Genomic DNA, 22,177 nt, shown 5'->3' on the forward strand with positions numbered 1-22,177 from the left:
CACAAGGATTAACCAAATCACAGAGTAACGCCATAATTCGTTTCTCGACACTTTAGTCCGACCATAAATCACAAAAAAAAACGAATAATATGAATAAAATAAAGTCCACGGGTAGTGAATCGTGGTCTTTTTGCATATATATTAAAGAGAGACTAAACCCTCATGGATTTATCTGTTTGAATAGCATTTTCACTAATTAGATGAGCTAAAAATCAGAATGATATAAACAAACTAAACTCGAATGAGTGGTCGGCGAGCGACAGAGAGGACATTCAGGCTTTTCGTTACACCATTCCATGATGCAGTTCCTGAAAAATGCCATAATGAAAGATTATGGATATCAACCAAGCTTGGTTCAACTAACGGTGTGTATTTCGGAGTTCATACCAGCAAAAAACATGACCACAGGGAGTGGATGTGGGGTGTTGCCGGTTACTGAGGCAAAGCGTGCATTTGGTCACTCCACTTACTTGAGACTGAAATACACACAATTATTCAATATCTACTTCAGTATTTTCACATCAATGGAGTAGAACATGTCACATTTGTTGCAATTCACGCTAGCTACCACTGTGAAAACCATTTCAAATGATGGCAAAAGCTCAGCACAATCAATGCAAATGTTCTGACGAAGCCAGCCAAAGTACTCGATTCCAGCATACACACACAAATACACATCACACAAGTGCCAGAAAATGAAAAAGAGACGGGGAGAGGAACTGCAGATCTAGAATTGAGAGACATGTACGTACCTCTGAAGTTGATGCTGAGTCTGAAATCCAACTACTCTTTGCAGAATCCTCGGTAATTAAATTACCTTCCTCATTTAAGACAGGCAAACCTCTTCCTGCCAGTATCAATAAGCAGAAGTTCTAGACATTATCAGAAGAAGATGACTCAATTCCCAGCAAAAACTCAAAGCAGCATCAGGGAACTCTAACTAAACCTTGAAAAAATAAAACTTAAAGCATAACCAAAATAAGTCCTCCGAATAGGATATTTAGATATGGATTTATATAATCTAATTGTCTCCGGACAGGAGGTCATGACACCATCATCCAGAAATATCAAGCAAGTCAAGTCAATAGTTGAGATAGATCAATTTGCTTAACAAAGGAAGAATATTCATCCACAGTTTTAACAATCAAAAAGAAAAAAACAATCTTATGCCTGAAAATGTAAAACTAGAATGATAAATGGTGTAAATCATGACATATCCAATGTGATCAAGAACCTGCTGGAGTTTGATAAGAGCCAACAGAAGTTTGCTGTAATGACGTCGCAAAAGAGGATAAATTGCTTCTCCGTAATCCTTCTGCAGCAATGATACATAGCTGAACCAGGAGGAAGACTCCCAATATTTGATATCTGTCCAAAGAAATGTAATATCTGAGGCTGGAAGCCAATAATGTGAAGCACAATGGAATCTGTTAAACCCAATAAAAATTCAAAATACAATCAAGGAAAATGGTCATTAGAATGTAGGCACGTGATCCACGACGTAAATCATATGCTTAAATAAGTGAGTGTAAATAGTGTCCTCTCTTGCACTATGAACTAGATTTTCATGAAAAATGTCAATGCAAGTGTTGGTCCGTGCTACATACAAACTGAACCAAACTTTTTTCTCAAAACAATGTTAAAAGATAAAGGAACATAAATTTCCAGCTCGATGTGAAGCCCAGATAATTTTTTTTTGTCAAGCGAGGGGATTGTTATAATTGGGTCTCGAACTCAAGACATCGTCCCAAACTTAAAATCTTGGTGTCAGAAGAACTACAAGTGATCAACGTCATCCCAGATAAATATATGTAAAGCAAAAAAGAGCAATTAACACTTAACATCAAAGAAAACCAATAGTCACATACTCATTACATTGATGTATTGTATCACAACAATGCTAAAACACGCATCACGATTCTCTACTTGTGAGAATTAAGCAAATGGAAATGATAGAAATGAGTCAACACACAAAAGTGGTATTATGTATATAATCAACATCTAGTGCCAAAATTTGAAGGTAAGGTTTCAGAAAATCCATTCAAAAGCTTAAAAAAAAATTTGTTGATAGGTCTCTCTAACAAAGGTCTTTCTCACAGAAAGCGGAGCGCGAACAGATAAATATACCTAGGCCGTTGATTGGTTGGTTTACCAATAAACATATAACGAATCCCAACAGCTCGCTTTGATAGGTGAAAATATAAGCCTGTCGTGGGAAAAAAGATAATAAGATTGAAAAAATCAGTATTCCCTCAAAGAAGGACCTACTGATGAAAACAGTAGATTATTTTACCTTCAAAATAAAAGAACATGAGGTTCATCCGGAGTACCAGTGCAAAAAGCTCACGTACCAAAGGAAATGCCTGAATTGATCAGTTAAAGGACAACATTGTTGAGAAGAATAGTAACAGAAACAAGGGGCAGAGATGATGCGAGGGGAGCACAATGCACTGTTCATAAATTGAGCTTTTGTATTTGAATAAGCAACAAACTCAAGTTATATAGCAGAAACTCATTCCATATATATTTACCTTAGCAAAAAATTATTACATGCAAACAAGGGTGAGTAATTTTTAAGGAAAAGTGCACACCGAGGGCCATCTCTGCACAGCAGTCAACCACATTCCAGTGATTCGGGATTTCAATCTTGATAAAGCTGAAACAAATACTCTTGAACTTAAAGATGATGAATTTTCAGCACCCGAAGATGACTGGATTTGACTGTTTGAGATAGTTGCGTCATCATTGAGATCACCACGTAATTCATCAGCCATGGTTATTCCTCGAGAAGCAATCCGCGTGCTACAGTTCCGGAATGATTAGTAATGCAATCATTTATGTATTAAATAACCAGACAAATCAAGAATGGACCATCGAAAAAATATTGGATGGAAACAATACAAAAACCTGATACGTTCTGCTATATATGGAAATGTTGTCTGATAAAAAATAAAAAGAGAACGCCTTGCTGGGGTTGGAGGAAGTCCATATTGTCCTGCAACCTGTCAAAGCATAAATATAAAGATTGATGAGTGTGGATTAAAATATAAATTACCTACAGAAAATAATAGTTCAAACTAAAAGATCCATCGGGGATGGCGGTACATGAGTAGGACAAAGATGTGATGATAGTAACATAAACTTGAATCATAGACAAGATTTGCTAAGCTACTTAGCACAAATAAGCAAGGATAAAGTGAAAAAAATACACACCTGAGTGATATCACAATATTCTTCTCCTAAAGTCTGCTTCCCTGCTCCAGTTGTCAACAAATAATAAAGCACCTGCCCTAAAAGTTTGGTCTGTGATAGAAAAAAACAATAACACATCATAAAAAGCAACCAAATATCAAGAACTTAATTTGATGTGGCCACATCTATGTTGGGACGATGTCAAGTGATTTAATTTTATACCTCTACATGAATGTCATCATCATCTTGAGTAATAAGGCATTCAATCCACTCATATAACTTCCAACGGCCAGATTAAAATATAATTCTGCATGCTAGCTCAAGAATAGATCTGAGGATGGAAACCGTGGGGAATTATTATCACTTGACTAAATATATTACAATGTGCATTTTTTCATAACGGAAGTCTTCATCTCTGTCCCCTTTGCTTTGCATACTTCATTTAGATATGGCACATAGAAGCATTGGCCATAGTTTCCATTGCCAAGGAGTGTAAATGAACAAGCCAATTTTAGCTTGTCTAATGAAACAATTTAACCACGAAACGTACTGAGAGAGAAAGTAATCCGCCAGATTAAATACCAGTCACGATCAGGTCAAATTAGCCTGAGTTTTATGAAAATTTTGTTTTTCTAGTATTTCTGGATTTTGGTTGACAGCACTACGCGCATCCCCCCGGGCATTTACAATTACATGAATATTAAATTCCATACAGACAAAAAAGAAGAAGTTTCATAAACTCCAGCATTTTAAACTTCACCTTGGGAGACAAGCTGAAAAAGAAAAGTGGCAAACCTCATTTTGATACGCAACAGCAACTCTTGTACCTGAAACAAGATAGAAAAAAAATTCTGAACACAGTACAAGAAGATTAATATAAAGTGGATTAGTAACAAGGAATTGAAGCTTCGATGGCGAATCATAAACACTGTAATTTCAATACAAACAAACTTAGACACGACACCATTTAAGGTAGAATTTATATATCTCAAAGATATTAATTAGGGAAACACCGAAGAGATGGCGGAAGGCATCGCGGCAAGCGTCGTGGACGAAGGAAGCATACTGGTCGTCCTTCTCCGCGGCTCTCATTATTTCTGGCTGCGCCGCCAACGGGAACCGCCGTACGCCACCGCCACCGCCACCGCCGGGCTTGATATCTGAGTTGCTACTGCTAGCGGCATCTCCCGCAACTGCAGTTGCTTCTGTGAGCACCATTTCCTTAATCCAATTCAAAGGAATAGTTCAGCCAGGAGACTCGTTTATGAGAAATGAAATAAATTAAGGTCCATGCTTGGTCTCGGACTTATCGGCAAGGGCCACGGTTGGTTATTAAAAATTATTATTAAATTTTTTTAGGGATAATATCTGTTATAATTAGGTTTAAATTATTTATGTTAGTATGAACTCAAAATGCAGCCATACGAGTATACTCACATCTATAATTTCTAAATAAACGATACTGATCGAATCTAAAACAAAATATTGACATACATCTTGAAAAATAAAAAATAATTATGATTACTCTACATCATGTCAAGTATTTCTTTCTCAATTCGATTAAATGTATTTCTTTCTTAGTTCGAATGACTCAAGACTCAGGAAATACTATGGAAATCAAACCTGACCAAAATCCAAATTCGATCGAGTGAAAAATCGAATTGGTAAACAAGATTTATATATTCGGTAAAAGTTGAATAAAATATGATCTCTCTCCTTTAATCCACATCTTCCGGTATTTATTTCATGTTTTTCACTCCATTTTAGTTTCAACTCAGCTAAACTAAAAAATTTTGGGGAAAAATTATGTTTGATCACTATTAGCATAGAAGCCGATTTGATTATTAAAATAATATCACACCGGTTTTCCAAATTATCCGACTCCATGTGATTTTACAAAAGAAAGAAACTCCAAAAAATTGTGTTTTTAATAATTGATTTAGAATATGAGATATCAATATGTTGGTTAAGTTATATCGTTTATTCCTCTATATTTTATGTATAACTTAACCATTAAAGGATTTACGTCGAGACAAATCCCGACCCCCTAACCGATTTATTTATGGTTTTCAGTAAAGATGGGATGATTGGAACACCAACATAGAGGAAGCAAATTTTAGGAGCATCCCGATGTCTTCGAAGAACTTGAAAAGAATATTTTTACTTCTTTTACTATAGAAATGTTAAAATATTGAGTTTGGCGCAGAGCCGCCGTTCTTGGGGCTTCTTTCCGCGACAGCGAATCACGCTAGCACATAATGTTACACAATATATCAAATGGGACAGTACAGAAAAGTTTTTGTCAATAAAACCAGCGAGTAATACAATGAAGAAAAAACGCTAGAGAAACGATATAAATGAAATAAACCAAACCGAGGCCTGTACGAAGTACAGTGTCCTTAAAACAGATTCGTCCCCTCCTGTATGTGCTTTGAGGATCGTCTTGGACGTCTGTTTCCCAGAATACAACGGAACAACCAGAAGTGACTTAGCACGAGACACTACTACGGCGAACTGAAAACGTACCTTTACTTTATCACCGAGATTTAACGGAGGCCAAATGGAAAGATACCAATATATAATGCAAGAGAGTGCTTGAAAGAGATAAAATTTTCATGTGTATGAAACGAGGAAGTGAACACACTATTTATAGGCCCTAAAATGCATACCAAGAGTAATGCAAGATTAATTAACTCAATTAATCTTTCCATTAACTCAAGAATATGAAGAGCCAAAACTCTTCAACTAACTCAAGAATATGGAGAGACAAAAGACACTCTCACATTCATGAGACGTAATTTTTATCCAAAACTCTTCAAATTTCCAACACATAACACACAGATAAGCCATAATGTTGCTTGAGCACAACATTAATAATTATCCCCTCGGGATTGCATCCAATGGTCTTTACTAATACCTTTACTAGGATTTAGAATGAACAGCAAAATATGGCTCAAACAAGCATGCAAATAATTGCCTCCTAAAAAAATACTCGGTCGCCCATCTTCATCGTCTGGCCTCATCGTGACTAAGTCTCATGTTAAACTCCTTCCGACCTAAAAATTAAAAAAGCAAAAAGACATACCTTCAACAGGTTGACACGAAACGTGTAAAGATCCGGACAGTATTTATTTCAATTGCTACAGCTCTGGCAAAAGTTTATGCTAGCATCCAAACCTCACATTCGAGAAGGACGTCAGTCAGAAATGATCAACAAAGAGAAAAAAAACAGAAGATATTAATCTCACAAGGTATGTACCAGACCAGACTATCTGTGACGGTACAGCCGACAAAGGTTACAAGTTAAAGTTGGGAACTATGACTTCAATGTATTTCTTGCGTCCAACTGTATGTAAACAGATTATGTATATACATTATTTAGCTACAATTACATCCAACCGATGGGATATACTCATATACCTGTTGAAAGAATAGCCTGTAAATCGCCATATTCTATCTCTCCCAAACTTCAACCACGCAATATTTAGCTCGTAAATCAAGTTCCAATACTTTTTATAGTATGCTCGTTTTTGCTGGTGCGAAGATATTCAAAGAAAAATGTAACATCTCACACGTCATATGATGCTTATCTCTTTGAGTGCTTTGGACTGTGTCTGGAATGCCTTGAATCATGGCCTACATCCCTCTCTTTGTAACTCCTCCCCCAATCAACAGCTGAGTTCAGTTCATAACCAGATTTTGAGTTGCTGTGATGTCTCTTGTGAGAGATTCTGATGTCAGACTCAGACTCAGACTCTCCCTTTAAAACCTTTTTGACGATCACTCGGTTCACAGCATCCCATTCTCTCATGGTACTTCGACTCTCCATAATGATGCTTGTCTCTCCTTTTGCTAGGCTGATCAGAACTTCTGGTCGGATATTCTGGGTTTGATTTTAACCTCCGAGAATGATACAACCTCTTCTGCCTTCCACCATAAGAGGAGTCATATCTTTTCTTATGTTTATCATCAGCGTAGCGATCAACAGAATCATGATATTTGTCACGTTGATTTCTCTTCCTTGATCTTCGAGTGAAGCTCTCCCTAGTGACACCCAAGCTAAGTTCTTTTCCTATTGGTGACTTGTAAAAATGTGCTCTTTCTGCACTTTTATAACGATAGCTCTCAGGAAAAAAGTCTTTGTCGCCAGAAAATTGTTGTCTGATACACAATATCTCAAATTAGAAATTTATATTTGCAGAGGACATACCAAGGAAAGGAACAGAAGATTAAGGTAAATTAATGAAAGAACAAATGCATGAAGTACAAGTTCCTGTAACCAAGGTCATACATATGAAGATTGATGCAACTTCTGGTCATCAATTCTCACTCATTGAAAAGGAGAAGAGACAAAAACCTTAGCACCTGCATAAGAGATTGTACTACCGCTGAGGCATATCATCACAAGCTTACCTTGGCAGATTTTCGTTTGAATGTTTCTGTCTATTTTTGCAGCGTTGAAGCCCAAAAAACTCAGAATGGCAAGGCGGTCCCATGTTTCCCATCCTCAAATTTTCACTGCCACATATAGTCAGTGTCAAATGTTGCACATGCCAACTTTGCGGAAGATTTGAGGAAATGATATGAGTAACAACCAGCAAACCTACCTAGGAACAAAGGAACCACCACACATGGAACAGATATAAGGAGGGATTGCATACGGTGCCGCTGGGGCCAGGTATGCATTGAATGGCATCAATCCGTGATTACTATACATATTTGCATATGATCTAAAAGGATGAATTGTAGAGTTACTCATGTAGGGGGGGCCATAGGTTCGCATGCCTCCATTAAGTGCATAATTTCCTAAAATTGAGTGGTGATATAATTAAACAGGCAATTGTAAAAAGAGCAGGAGACAAAAAAACTGATTATACCTGGCTGAAACATGGGAGTTAGATTAGAAGTAGGGCAATCTCTAATGAGATGGTCAGGCGAACCACATGTCAAACAAGTACGAATCCCCTGAACACCAACAATGCACTGTCAATAAAAACTTAAAACAATTCCTAGCAAAGACCTTGGACCAAGAAGCATACTTCAATGAATTTCAATTGCATTCCCACCATATATTGAAGAGTGTCTAATGAAGACAAAGAAGAGAGAAAACTCTGAAAGTTCAGAAAACACCATATATAGTTTACTCCTCTCTCAAAAGAGAAAATAAAGAATGATTGGGGTCATTATGAATCTTTATTTCATCGTTTGGGCTCCGGATGGTTCTAGCACATACCATTTCTATAGAATTTAATTCAGGAGATGATACTCACAAGTCAAGGTCTGTTAAGTTTACCTCATTGTGTTCACCATGAGCCAAAAAATTTATATCTCCACCTGAAATTAATGGCACCATCGCACAAGTCAGTATACATAATAATAATAATAAGCTGATATAGATTACAGAGTCGTTATCAGGCATTTTTTACCTTCTCTGTCAATCCAGAATTCCTCTTCTCTCTTAGCACTAGAATCAGCTGTAATTTAAAAGCAAAAACTCGCAAATGTCAAGTAGGGGGTGGGAGCTAGTGAAGGAAAAAAAGGTGATTAGAACTTATGAATAAAGGGCTATAAAATCGAGTGTGCAGATGCTATCAGATCCATCGAAAATGATTAGCCTCACAAGCCTGAGGAAAGCAGAGAAAAAGGGAGTTTTTACAAAGGTGTAATAAATTTTGGCATTCATAGCCTCTAAAATAAATATAACATCAGCAGTCACCACAAACCCTCACCTGGATTCCATTATTATGCTCAATAAGTTATTTGCATAGCATATTTGGAAAAAGGTGTTTTGTACAGTATAGTGGTATAATTGCCTTTCAAGGTTTTTATTTAACTCTCAGATATACTCAGCTGATTATAGCAACTATGCCTTATATTAGAAAAGGTCTATATGCTTTTCCACAAAAAAAAGGGGTCTGTATGCTCAAAAGAAACAAATGGATATAGCAGACAAGTTTCTGTCAATGAAACTGTCCATTCTACTTCTTCACATAAAAAGTAGACAGACAGTATCGTAAGTTCCTATCTATGAAACTGTCCATTCTACTTCTTAACATAAAAAGTAGAACAGACAGAATCATGGAAACAGTTCCATAACAAGGAGACCATCCAAAAGCTTCACCCTTCAGCAATATCCTACACACGGATATTTTATACATCATGCATAGGCAAGTACCATCATCATGATCTTTTTAACTTGAGGAATAACAAGTTGATTTTTCATCCGAAAAGTCGCTGAAGGTGTGACATCTTCAAATCCTCTCTGCAAGTTATCATGATGAGGATACCTGCCTCTTACACTATCTACTTGTTTGGCTTTCTGGCATTGAAAGGCAGATTTTATATCGTTATCACCTACTAAGCTGTCGTGATTACCAGAGTCTGCAAATGGCACATTTCTTTGCGGCTGTTGCTCATAACATGATTCAAAAACTTGATTTGATCCTTTCCCAGTGGCAGCAGGAGACTGAGGAACTTCCAGTTCCCTTTTGACAACCCTATGAGCACAATAAATGCCTTCAGCTCGGATTCCAGATTCTCCATCTGCATGTACAAAATAAAAAATTTATGCACCATTCCAAGGCATGTCCATCAAAATTTGACAAAAAAACAAGCTATCCACCTGGCACGTGTTTCTGCAAGTCGTGATTCTCTAAACCAGAGACAAGCACCTGATATTCAAGGAAACGTCTAATTGCTTTTCGAAGTGATAAATTTGGTAGTAGATCTCCTACGCTGCATTGGCCAGAAAAGCATTTTGGGCACCTTCCTTTCTCAACAAGCACCCGACTAATACCTGAACAACCAAAACATAATTCGGTATAAATAAATCTTATAACAATTATTATGAAAAAACTCCAGCACATGAAAACAACTTGCTAAAGTGTGAACATTTAACGGATGATCGTGAATCCCCAGATGTAATCATGTTTCTCAGTACTTGCAGTGTTCTTCAACCAACAGCAGAAGGTAGTCATATTAAGAGAACTTGTTGGTACTCACAATTTTCACAAAAGCTATGATGGCAGCAACGTATCATCACAGCGTCCTTGAGGTAATATTTGCAGAGTGTGCATTTCAGTTCCAAAGGTAAATTACTAATTTGCACGAAAATGAAATTGGAATTAGATAGCCTTGTGACAACATCTCAAAAATCAGGTCTGCGAGAATAAGAATTCTATGAAAATCTAGTGAAACCAAAGGAGAAGCAACAAAATATATACTTGTTTTGCTTCCTTTGCTCTTCCACTCTGGCTTCCAATGAAATATTTATCGCATTCCCGTTTTGCTTAGAGCCTGAAAGTAAATGTCACATTATCGATAGATTCCTAACCCAAAAAAGCAGATGTAACCAGAACAGAACAAACCTCCGAGTATGGCTTCACTGAGGTTATTGGTGGCGAGATTTTGGTGGTCTAACCTGGAAAACCAAGGCAATACAAAAGAATGTTACAATCTAGAGGACTCAAGAAACAAAATATGATAAACCAACCCTCTCTTTCATGGAAACATGAGTTGCATTTTAAATCTGATCGCAAAGTAATCACTGATCAGAGGGAGAGTCACAAGTTTCAATTAAACAAACAGGAGGTCTACTTTGTTTTTCAAGATAAAAAAAGTAGGTCATTGAACAAATTAAATGGAAGTAGATAAACACACTATCATTTTCCATTACAAGACCAAATATGCTGAAAGGACGTACACAATATCCAAGCGAGCTCATCGTTGGTGCCACTTACAACCATAAGAAAATCAAAGAAAGCCAACAGATTTAATATGAAAGTCACTCACTAGATTGATAAATTAACTACTTGTCCTTCAACATGGAAAAAAATTTGCAAATAGAATATATGCTACCCATTTCAACAATTCATGACCTCTAACTGTTTACAGAAATAATTCTGTAGAAACTAATTCAGGTCAATTTTTTTTTAAAATCATCAAAAGGCAAATTGTATCAAAAACTATAAGAAATTGAATACTGTCTTGTAACAAGTCATCAGTCAACAAAAAATGCAATAGAGCTTCAAAACACTTTTTCAAAATATGCATAGAGAGGATAAACATGTAATTTAAAATTAATAGATGACCATATACCTCAAGCCAGTAAAGTCTTCCATGTTCTTGTTCATTACATTGTTCTTAATTTCTTGAACAGATGGAGGCAAGTTTGCGTTGATAAAGGGAAACAAATCAGCACCAAAGTCATCAAACTCATCAATCGGTTCTTTCTGTAGATACAAGAATGTGCGATGATGAGGAAAATAATAGGCAACCATGTATGCAAAGAATCAGCATCTTAAATCAAACAAAAAGGTAATCTAAGAATTGAGATATTACACTGATAGAAATTTAGTGATATTTCAAACAAAAGTGGCCCCAGAATTAAATCAAAACCGAAGAAAAACAGTAGAAGTGACAGATGCGAACTACTCATATCAACACAACTTACAGCAGGATTCGAAGTATAGGATCCTTCCGTCTCATTCACAGCTTCAAGAGGTGACCTGCACTAATAATAAATTAGTTAACCAAAAAATTTGCTCTGTATAGTGACATACAATAATTTGAGAATTATGAGAAGAAAAAGAAAGGATTACATTTACACACGGAGAAAGGATAAAAGACGGGAAGGTGCGTGAGTTTATAGATGAATGGAGTTCACAAAGAGATATATCGTGCATCTTATGGATTGATTCCTCAAAATATTTAAGCAAAATTTCAAGAAGGTTTCAATAGGATTATCTAGAGACAAAAACAATAATAGGATATCTTGGAGCAAAACAACATTAGTTTTGTAACTTAAATATCCTGGAAAGGCCGTTATTTAAGTAAAGAGAACAGAAAAGAAATAACCGCTGGAAGCATAATCCTGTCCCTTTGCAAGCAACAGCTATTCATATACCTAACTGATCTTTACGTGTGACATAAATACATTGATTTATCGTTTCTAGACAACTAATGTAATAGCGAGTGGCTTATAACATAAAGATAGCTTGGTATTGTCGAATTCAGCGTCTACTATTTAATCAAAAGTCACAACTAATGATAATAATTCATCGCAAATTTTTGCACTCAAACGCTATTTTTTGATTGATCCCCTAACAAGGACATTTATTGTTCCCAAATGGTCTCTCCCAATAACAGAAAGTGGAATATACATTTCTACAACTCGGTAGCCACTGAAAATGTTGTGTCTCGATACAGGACTAAAAACTAACAAAATCAAGGTTATAGGACTTCGACCAAACTTTGGCAAATTAGAGGATAAAAATAGACAACTTACAGGACCAATCTGACAATTATTATATACAGCTCAAGCAAACGGTCGTGATTAAGGAGATTATTATGATATGAGAAAAAGCTAAATAAGGAAAAATATGGTTAGAATTACGTGTCTTCTAGTTATGAGTACTTTTCAGCGAAAGCTAATCTTGTTTTTTTTTTTTCCCCATTTGGCGTACTCAATGAAAATCCTAAACGCATCAAAACATCGAATTTCTGTTACACAAACAACGATAATAACTAAATGTGATGTCATAAATCAAAAGAATTGCAAAAGTACTAAAACATAAGTCGACACCTTTTAGCTTCATATTGGTGGCCAAACATCTTTCTTTTCACTTCAACATGTGTTAAAATAGAGGATGTGATCATGTACCAAATCACATAACGATTTACGGACCAAACAGATGATGGAAAATTACATGTTTCCCCGTGTTCATCGGTAAACTATTCGATAATTACGAAAACACAAGAGTATAATCTCATCAATCTATAGTCCAAACAGATGATTCCAAATTACATGCTTCCACATGCTCATCAATAACTTAATTATTCGATAATTTCCAAAACCATAGAGTCACACAAGTCAACGCACCAACAAAATTCTTCGATCGATAACTACCAAACCGTCGAATAACTAGAATTAATTCACCAATTCATGTCATCCACTTACCACATTTGTGTTGATCTAAACCAACTAGCAGACCATGCTATTGAAAAACATAAGTGGCCATGATCATAGCGATATTCTCGCGCTACTAATCCAATACACTGCTCGCTTGTATTCACAAAAAACAAAAATTTACCAAACCTCGAGCGTGCATTCCAAATCTCCAGTCATGAAACAACAAGATCATCTTGCTATTTTTAAACATGAAATACCCCAAACATTACTGAATATGACAAGCATTCTCGTGCATGCAAAATTTCAAATAGAGACTCTTCAAAAATACTGCAAAAAGCCCAAAGAAACTAGCTAATTAATTTTAAATAAAGAAAGAAACTCACAGAACCGCGGGCACAGCTCCACAGGGAACTCTTCTAACAATGACGCTGGATCCACGGGGAATTTGGAAATCATCACCTTTGTATTCTACATCAGACCCACATATCCAGTTACTTAAAACCAACTCGCATAATTAGTTACCAGAAATTTCATTCATCAAAAGAAATTGAAAATGCATGCACGGTGCACCGACTCAGCACATGAAATCACGATTAAGGAAAAGGAAGACGAAAACACGGCAACTCAACGAAATGACAGGAATTTCAAGGGAATGACGAATTTGACACACCTAGACCGGAACCCGCGTCTGAGAACACGAGATCGAAGCCTTGCTGCGAAGCCTTTCCTCTCAGAATCTTCGCTCGAAGTTCTCGAACGGAGATTGACGCCCGATCTCCAACCTCCATTGAATCAAAGTTGACGGCGCTCCTGAATTTGAAACGGATCGACGACATAGCTTTGCTTCGTCTCTCCGAACACCGCTCAGAAGAACGTGCATATATGGAGCTGTGTGTGTGTGTATATAAATATATATACATACATGTACAACAGTTTCTTTGTCAGGAATGGATTTTCCACTGTTTTCTGTGTCAGAACAGAAGCAGGTAGCGGAGGAAAGGGGTATATTTATAGAAGTGGAGGGGGATGGGGTCACCACGTGCGTCAACGAGGAGACAGGAATTTTGTAAGATATTTTGTACTGTATTACTTTGAAATTTATGACATCATTCCATAATTTGTGTCGCGGATAAAAGATTCTCTCTATTTATAAATTGAAGAGCATTTTGTGCAAATTTTGTGCAATTCTTTTTCTAAGAAAAAGCATTGTAGTGCAAGTTTAATTTCAAGTAGTTAATTTCCAGCTTATCTAAATCCTGATGGGCATATTAATTCTTGAAAAAATTTGCATGCAAACTGTTAAAACACCAATTTTCATTTCCAGAAATCTCTTAAATATTTGAAAATTTTAAACAAAATGTATTATTGGTTGATTATTTTGGTTGGTGTAGTTTAATAATTTTGTGAAATCAGTAAAATGTTTAATCTTTTTTTGGGTGATAATAAATTTTATTATATTGAGCTTAATTATGCTTAATTTTGTGCATATGTTTTGTGCATTTGATATAGAGTAGGTCTCTTGTGAGACGGTGTCACGAATTTTTATCTGTGAGACTTGTCAACCCTACTGATATTCACAATAAAAAGTAATACTCTTAGCATAAAAAGTAATATTTTTTCATGGAAGACCCAAATAAGATATCCGTCTCACAAAATACAACCCGTGAGACCGTCTCACACAAGTTTTTACCTTGGATATAATATCTGTACATTAGATTACCCTATATATGATAAAGCTCAATTATTATCTAAAAAATATTAATTGATATCTGCTAATCTCTAATTTTTGTACTAAAACATAATTCCCATATCAATATAGCCACAAAACATATAATTGAATCTGAATTCATCAAATAGTTTTGGATCTAATTATTGATGTTAATTATCAATTATCGGAATTGAGATGGAGTATAATCAATGCAAAACAAAAATTTTCTTCATTCGCATATATATCAATCTACTCAAAACACACATGATGAATTCTCAAATCATATAAATTTTAAGCTAATAATTTATAAACAATATATAGTTCTTGTGTTGATAGTAAAATCTCATACATTGTTCAAAGAATAAAATAATAATACATCAATTCACTTAACATGTCTCACTTTAAAAGAACAGAGTTCTTAATTTTTTTTTTAAACGTAACGACACAGTTCGTTCTTGAAATAATTAATATCAATTTCGTTTCAATAAAATTATTATAGTTGTTAATAATTTATTCCTTACTGTTTTTCACTATCAAAATTAATATTAATATGAAATAATTAATTAAAAGTAACAATAAAAATATTATTATAAATCAAATTAATAATAAGTGATAATTAAAAAAATTAATAAGAAGTATATATTATTAATAATAAGAAATAAAGTTAGAAAAGATAATAAAATATATTTGAGCAATAATAAGAATAATAAATGAAAATAATCAATAATGTGTAATATAAATAATAATATCAATAATTATTATAAAAAAATAAATTAATAATGGTAAGAAATATAATAATTAACAGAGTTGATTGGTTAAAATTTGAAAAAGAAGTTCATGTACAAAATATGTGACAAAGTAAAGGTATTTTCCTATTAATTTTTATGTGAATGAAGAGTTAAAACTTAAAACTATGTTTTTAAAATGCGGATTGATATCGATTATTTAACAGAGAGATTATGCCTGATTAAAAATAGGTTTTAGTGATTTATTTAGAGTTTTCACTGTTAATAATATATATATATTTTTCTTATATTGAATAATGAATACCTTAGGCCATAATTTTTTTTAGAACTGAAATAATTTTTATCTTTTACTAATATATTCAATATAAAAATATATAATTAAAGTTTTTTTGTTATTAATTTTATATAAATTGATTGATTCTAACTTATGATAAAAAATTTGCTAAATATTATTAATATAAAACTGAAAAGTAACTTTAATATTTTAATAATTTTTAAATTTTTACATTTTGTATTGAATAAAATATAAAATAATTTAATTTTTATAGGTGCAACCAGTCCAACCCGAGTTAAACCTATCGGGTTCACGGAATGGGAGAAGACGAGTATCAGATTTGGTCATATTTGTCTCGCTGTCATCATATAATTGTTTGACTTAATTTATTATATATATATAAAAAAAATTTATTTTGACTTATATGTGGTGGGACCTTGGAGTATAATTCGCTGGGACTAAATTTGGCGGGGGGGGGGGGGGGGGGGGGGGGGGGTGGGTGTGGGGAGTAAAGACCAAATAAATAAGCCTTTAGTCACCCACTATTCACAACCCTTCCTAATTATGCATGGATTCTTGTTTTGATTGGCTTTAACTTCAACCCCATACTTTCTGGTGAAAAAAGTTCATGCGAAATGCTCCTTGGACACAAAGGACTTCTGGGGACGAGGTTGAGTCGAGACGGCCTGTACAGGCTAAACCCCATAAGAAAATATTCCAACGGTATCACCATTGCATCTGGTCGTTCTTCGGTGACCACAGACCCGCATTCTTGAACCTGCATGCATAACAACAGGTACGATACGTCATGAATGGGTCGCCGTGCACTTTTTAGATAGTTGTAGGAGAAAGCAGTTATAGTGCAATGTACCTCAACCAAGGCACTGAATCTCCTATCTAACTTCAATGTCATGTGGAGAGCTTCATAGTGTAGAAAGGAGAGTTTTCTCCAACGAAAATCAAGGTCGGACATTTAAGTTTCCTCAAGCCTTCGGTAATGTCTGGCCTCCTGCCACACAGGAGATATTGAGATACAACTCTTTGGGCGACAAAGGAAGCAATGATAGAAATGTGTATAATTGGTGACACATGGTGTACTGTTGCCTGTCGGTGTACTATGTAAGGATTATGAGAAGCTTATGACAATCAGTAAAAGATTTCACCGAGTGACCAATGTTTCCGCTTGCTGCATTATCAGTTGATTAAAGGCATCCTTAATGTCGTAGCTCAAAAACCAGATAATGAATCACTATATACTAAACCATAGATTGTGTTTAAAGGCTTGATGTGGAAGAGCTTACCCATTAATGGCTTCAAGAAATCTGAGCACACTTCGGCCCTGCCTCTCTCCCAAAGACTGCATATAACCGAGATGAAAAATGAGTTTGATGGAACTTTAGTAATTGCTAGATGAAAGTGGTTCGAGGGAATATAAAATGGAAATGATAAGAAACAGGACACCGACTCTTCTGCATGATTGAATGATGTCCGATTCTGGTATATCCACACTGCCACGAGCTACCTGTTAAATCATTGAAAATCCAATGAACTCATCATTCATGTGAAAGGAATCATATATATTCTCAAACCAAAAGGATGCATCAAAACACCTTGCTGAAGTACCGCGTGACCAGTAGTTCTTTCATCAAACCACACATTCCACATATGTGCAATAATTTAGACAGCACCTGAATATATAGTTAAGCATTACAAGAAAATAAAATCACGATCGTACAGAAAACAAGTAACAAGGGGAGAACTGAAAGAAACTTCTCGAGAAGATAAACCTTATTACATAACCACTCTGTCCAAGATGGTGCTTTGCATAGAGGCGAAACAAGAATCAAACCCATAACCCTGTGCGAGTACTTAATCTGCAGTAGTATACAACTTCTTAATACAGATTTCAGAAACAAGATAGAGTTGTAGAAGAAGAATGACTTACAGCAAACAGAGTTAGAATATAAGCTCCAGCTGTTACCCCAAGACACATCACCGCACCAAGTCTGGAGAGACATGCATATAATCAATTTCCACATGCTATTTTATTACATTAACCCATCAACTATTGGATTGCCTCTAGAGAAAAATGAAAAAACAAATAAATTAACTAGGTGAAATAGACTAAAGAAACTACGGTTACAAAGCAATAATAACTGAATAAGCGGAGAGACAAATGAGTTTCCGTGATTTTACCCAAAATGATCGAGGACTTCAGCAATCTGATCTGCTAAATCATCAACTGACAAAGAGGGTTCATCAAGGCCAACTATAGCAGATCCGAACTGCATTAGAATTAATTGAAGTACCAGATAAGAAACGGCACAATTATCTGGTGGCAGTGATCCCACCCCATTTATCAATGAGCAGTGGTCAAGCAACAAGGGATGGCTCAGACCTCATGCCCAGGTGGGCTGATGTGGTAGATACAGAAGTTATGGAGCAGAAGAGAAAATGTTTCTGGACAAAATAACAATCCTTGGAAACATGACACATCTGTTTGGAAGTACATGCAGACAAAAGATTATTTAGTTATCAATAACTCGTTTTCAAAGCAACTAGCATGTTGCAACAATTAAAATGAATGTAAACATGTTCCAACAAACATCACACAGCCAAATTTTTAGTGGTTGCTACATATAATAAATAGTCTTAAAACAGGATGTGAGGCACCGACAAATGTTCAAGGTCAAGTAAATGCAATTACATATAGAACAAATTGCCATTATGGTCAGTGTTTAGTCTATCCTAGTTTACTTACGGTTCAAAGCTAGATCAGGATAAGTAATTAAACCCGGCTTGTCTTGGTCCCCAAAAATGGAAACTGAAACAGAACCACAGCCGGTTTCACAATATGCTCCTGTAAGCCATCATAAAAAACATGATTTATATAATTACTGCGGAAAAAGAAACGTAAAAGACCCATTAGAGCCAAATATTCCATCAGATATCTATATTCCAGGAATATTAGGATGCTAAATGCTTTAACAATTGAACCAATATTTTCCCAAAAAAAAAAAAGGAAGATGGCGGCCATTTGCTTCTCTCTAGCAAGCATATTTAGTTAGCAAAGTTTCCAAGACATATGATCCCTGTCATCTGGACAACACACAAGTAAATAAGACTTGATCCTACTTTGCATATGATAATCAAAGACCTGAAAACATGGACGGTTGTGAAACTGCCCATAGACTTTCCAGTTAGATGCTTATTTAGCTATAAATGGTATATCCCAGTCCAGATACATCCAGTCGGTTCCTGTTTCAAAGTAAGGATGAAGAAAGCGAAACCGATGGCTTCTTGCATGTCATGTAACTACAATTAAATTGGAAACTACACGATTAACTTATAAAATTGTTGGAATCAAAAGTTTCCCCTCCCCTTGATGCAAAATCACAATATTTAACACTTGAGTTGATTGTGATCATAACCCAGAACACTTGAATTACACAATAAGTAAATGGAAGAACAATAACTACAAATTCGATAAAAGGCAAACCAGTAAAAACAGCGCACACTAGTGTTTCTCCATCAAGATCAATTTCCCTCCAAAAAAACAGCGCACTAGCTAGGCTCACTGCTGAGAAACAAAGCACCGCCACTAAAATATTAAACAAGCATAATGATGCACACAGCTATTCGTCTATACGGATGAATAAGAGCTCGACTATTCACCTTCCCGGAGAGAGGAATGGACTCCGTATCAACGCAGACAGAATCGCTGGAGTCCGCCATTGCCAGTCTCACAAATTCGAGACGCGTTGGATCTATTTATATACACAACGAAAACTTGTTAATTACAAATAATAAATGCTAATCATTAACTAACAGGCCACCGACGCTGGAGCAAACGGAGTGGGCCCCAATCGTGTGATGTCATTATCGGACTTTTTAAATTTTAACGTTTCTTTTGTGCCGACAGATTTCCTCACGTGAAGTGAAAAAAATAATAACTTTATATTATTAAAGAAAGAAAAAACTCATTTTTCCTTCCATCTCCGACAGCCACATCGTGAAGGAAGAAAAACTCCACCTCTCTCATTCATATTCAGACATTGAATTCAAACTTTAGTCACAACACATTATTGAATCTGATTTTGAATATCTTAATGTATAATAACATTGACGTCGAGATTAAATTAAGATAGATCGATAGTATGTCAATCAGTGGCGGAGCCACATTAAATGATATCTGGGTTTAAGCTCCGGTGATCCAATTTTTTTTTTTTAAAAAAATTGGTATATAAATTTTGGATTAATTTGACATTAGCCCGAATATATCAATTTAAAATAAAAAGATTATAGAATTTAAAATTCTAAGCCGAATACAGCTATATTCTTGGTTCCGCCACTTACGAGAATAATTTACCTAGTTCTCACGTCAATCTAGTCCAAAAACACATAAGACGGATCTTCAATATAAATAGCTCTCAAGTTGATCATTTATACATAACAATATCGGTGTTGATTATCAACTATCAGATGAATTATAATCACTGTAGAATAATAATAACAAGAAAAATCATATTTTCACGTTTATACAAAATGCAAAAACTTGCGTGAGACGGTCTCACGATTCGTATTTTGTGAGACATGTTTTTTATTTGAGTCATTCATGAAAAAATATTATTTTTTATGCATAGAGCTAGTATATTTTTTATTGTGAATATCGGTAGAATTGACCCGTCTCACAGATAAAGATTTGTGAAACCGTCTCACTGAAACATACCGTATGCAAAATATGCTTTTTGGCTCACTGGCCATTCTTCTTGACTCGAGGAAAGCAACCATATTGAATTGAAACCGAGATGTTTAATTCACGTTTTGACAATCGTATTCCGAATTTCAATACAAAATTCAGATCACCTATCTCCAAGGGAGTATTAATTCGGTTAAATCGAATTTATCGATCAAACAATATTAATAAGAAAATTTAATTATGTTAATTCTAAAATTTGATTTAAATTTTAAAAATATCGGTCCAGTTTTTGTTTTTATTTTTTATTTTTAAAATTTGGTTTACTGATTTAATCGATTTTATATAGACCCAATTAATATTTATAATATATAATTTTGATGTGTCACGTAGGCTTTAGCCTCTATTTTTTTTTAAAAAAATCATTTAATTCGGTTAATGACTGAAATAATCGATTTTAAATGCATGCAGTTTTCACAAAAATCGTTTTGATTTCGATTTTATCAAATAAAAATTTTTCATTTCGGTTTTTGGGAATTAACTTCGTCGGGAGTTAATTTTTTTATTTGCAAAATTATTGAACATAAAATTTCCACAAAAAAATCAATTTTTTTTTTGGAATACTCGGTTTGTCGAGTTGTCGGTTTTTACACCTTAACACGTACGTAGAATGTGCTATTTTTGAAGGAAAAAATACTTTTATAGAACCGAAACATGTGATAAGTTAGTCGTGTATCTTTGCATCAACAATATTATAATATTGATCTTCTAGGAAATAATAATAAGAAATGCAATATATAAAATGATCTAATTTCTTAAAAAAGCACACAAATAAATTTTTAAAAGTATATGTTTATAATTTCAGTATATTTTTTAATTAACTATAAGTTTATTTATAATAGTTTTTACACAAAATATATATAACCACATTTGATTATTTATTAAAAAAACTAATTTGCTTCCGGGTTTATATTTTTTTCATAAAAACAAAGAGTATGGAAAAAATATGTCTTTCCATTACACTATATTTACCTTCATATTTAATTAAATTCGTTTTTTCCCTACAATTACCTTTAACACAAACACTGTTTTTAAATACATAACCTATGTTTTTTTTTTCAAGAAAATATTTGTGTACCACAATTAATTATATTTTGTTATAATTTTATATTTGAAATGATATATCGATCGAATTTAAATATTTTATGCACTTAAAAAGTTTCAATGTATATTGAAATGATTTGTCGAGTAACATGCATATCCCATCACTAGTGGCGGAGCCACATTATATTACAGCTCGGGCGATCAAATTTTTTTAAAAAAACTTATATGTAAAATTTGGATTAATTTGATATTAGTTCGGGTAGATGAATTTAAAATATTAAAAAATTATAAAATTTAAAATTCTAGCCCGAGTAGAGCCATATTCCTGACTTCGCCACTACCATCACCGTCGTTCTCTCAATTTTATCCACCGATAAACTTATATTCTTCGTTCAAACGCCTCAAATTAAATTAAACACTTGAAATTCGTGAATGTCTCCTGCCAACATAACTTTTGTCTATTTTTCTATTTATATTATATATTTGTACCACTCTACTGTTTGGTCATTGCAAAACAAGAATAACATGCAAATGTGGAACAACAATC

General features: G+C 34.6%; 2 protein-coding genes and 1 pseudogene across 3 annotated transcripts; all 3 read right to left on the bottom strand.

Annotated features, from left to right (window-relative positions):
* Nucleotides 1-4,442, bottom strand: LOC142555464 (peroxisome biogenesis factor 10). Of its 2 annotated transcripts, none has more exons than XM_075666339.1 (11): nt 4,206-4,442; nt 3,988-4,019; nt 3,214-3,303; nt 2,908-3,002; nt 2,592-2,802; nt 2,294-2,363; nt 2,128-2,206; nt 1,235-1,368; nt 753-847; nt 388-476; nt 1-308 (listed from the first exon to the last, which is right to left on the bottom strand). In XM_075666339.1, the coding sequence occupies exons 1-11, from the start codon at nt 4,408-4,410 to the stop codon at nt 206-208; spliced, it is 1,203 nt and encodes a 400-aa protein (XP_075522454.1). In that variant the 5' UTR covers nt 4,411-4,442; the 3' UTR covers nt 1-205. The 2 variants fall into 2 exon arrangements, with proteins under 2 accessions (XP_075522454.1, XP_075522456.1); XM_075666341.1 differs by having other exon boundaries at nt 2,294-2,349; nt 2,590-2,802.
* Nucleotides 4,443-6,097: 1,655 nt separating this feature from the next.
* On the bottom strand, nt 6,098-13,923 carry LOC142556613 (uncharacterized). The gene is made up of 15 exons (XM_075668089.1): nt 13,773-13,923; nt 13,486-13,570; nt 11,645-11,699; nt 11,290-11,423; nt 10,560-10,612; nt 10,416-10,488; nt 10,195-10,289; nt 9,815-9,988; nt 9,568-9,735; nt 8,619-8,666; nt 8,486-8,526; nt 8,070-8,157; nt 7,800-7,998; nt 7,606-7,710; nt 6,098-7,353 (listed from the first exon to the last, which is right to left on the bottom strand). Exons 1-15 carry the CDS (start codon nt 13,888-13,890, stop codon nt 6,942-6,944), a joined length of 1,848 nt encoding a protein of 615 aa, XP_075524204.1. The 5' UTR covers nt 13,891-13,923; the 3' UTR covers nt 6,098-6,941.
* A 2,416-nt stretch (nt 13,924-16,339) lies between these two features.
* Nucleotides 16,340-19,571, bottom strand: LOC142555466 (protein NDL2-like; annotated as a pseudogene).
* Nucleotides 19,572-22,177: the final 2,606 nt, after the last annotated feature.

The sequence above is a fragment of the Primulina tabacum genome, chromosome 9 (assembly GCF_025594145.1).
Source record: "Primulina tabacum isolate GXHZ01 chromosome 9, ASM2559414v2, whole genome shotgun sequence".
Lineage (NCBI taxonomy): Eukaryota > Viridiplantae > Streptophyta > Magnoliopsida > Lamiales > Gesneriaceae > Primulina > Primulina tabacum.

Bases quoted from the DNA above. Each gene is read 5' to 3' on its own strand.
- LOC142555464 (XM_075666339.1), bottom strand. From the start codon at position 4,410: ATGGTGCTCACAGAAGCAACTGCAGTTGCGGGAGATGCCGCTAGCAGT. The intron at 2,803-2,907 runs GTTTTTGTATTG...CCGGAACTGTAG, and splicing joins TATATAGCAGAACGTATCAG to CACGCGGATTGCTTCTCGAG. The intron at 2,207-2,293 runs GTAAAATAATCT...TTCCCACGACAG, and splicing joins CATGTTCTTTTATTTTGAAG to GCTTATATTTTCACCTATCA.
- LOC142556613 (XM_075668089.1), bottom strand. From the start codon at position 13,890: ATGGAGGTTGGAGATCGGGCGTCAATCTCCGTTCGAGAACTTCGAGCG. The intron at 10,613-11,289 runs GTATATGGTCAT...TTGGTTTTCCAG, and splicing joins GAAGACTTTACTGGCTTGAG to GTTAGACCACCAAAATCTCG. The intron at 7,711-7,799 runs GTAGGTTTGCTG...TATATGTGGCAG, and splicing joins GGTGGTTCCTTTGTTCCTAG to TGAAAATTTGAGGATGGGAA.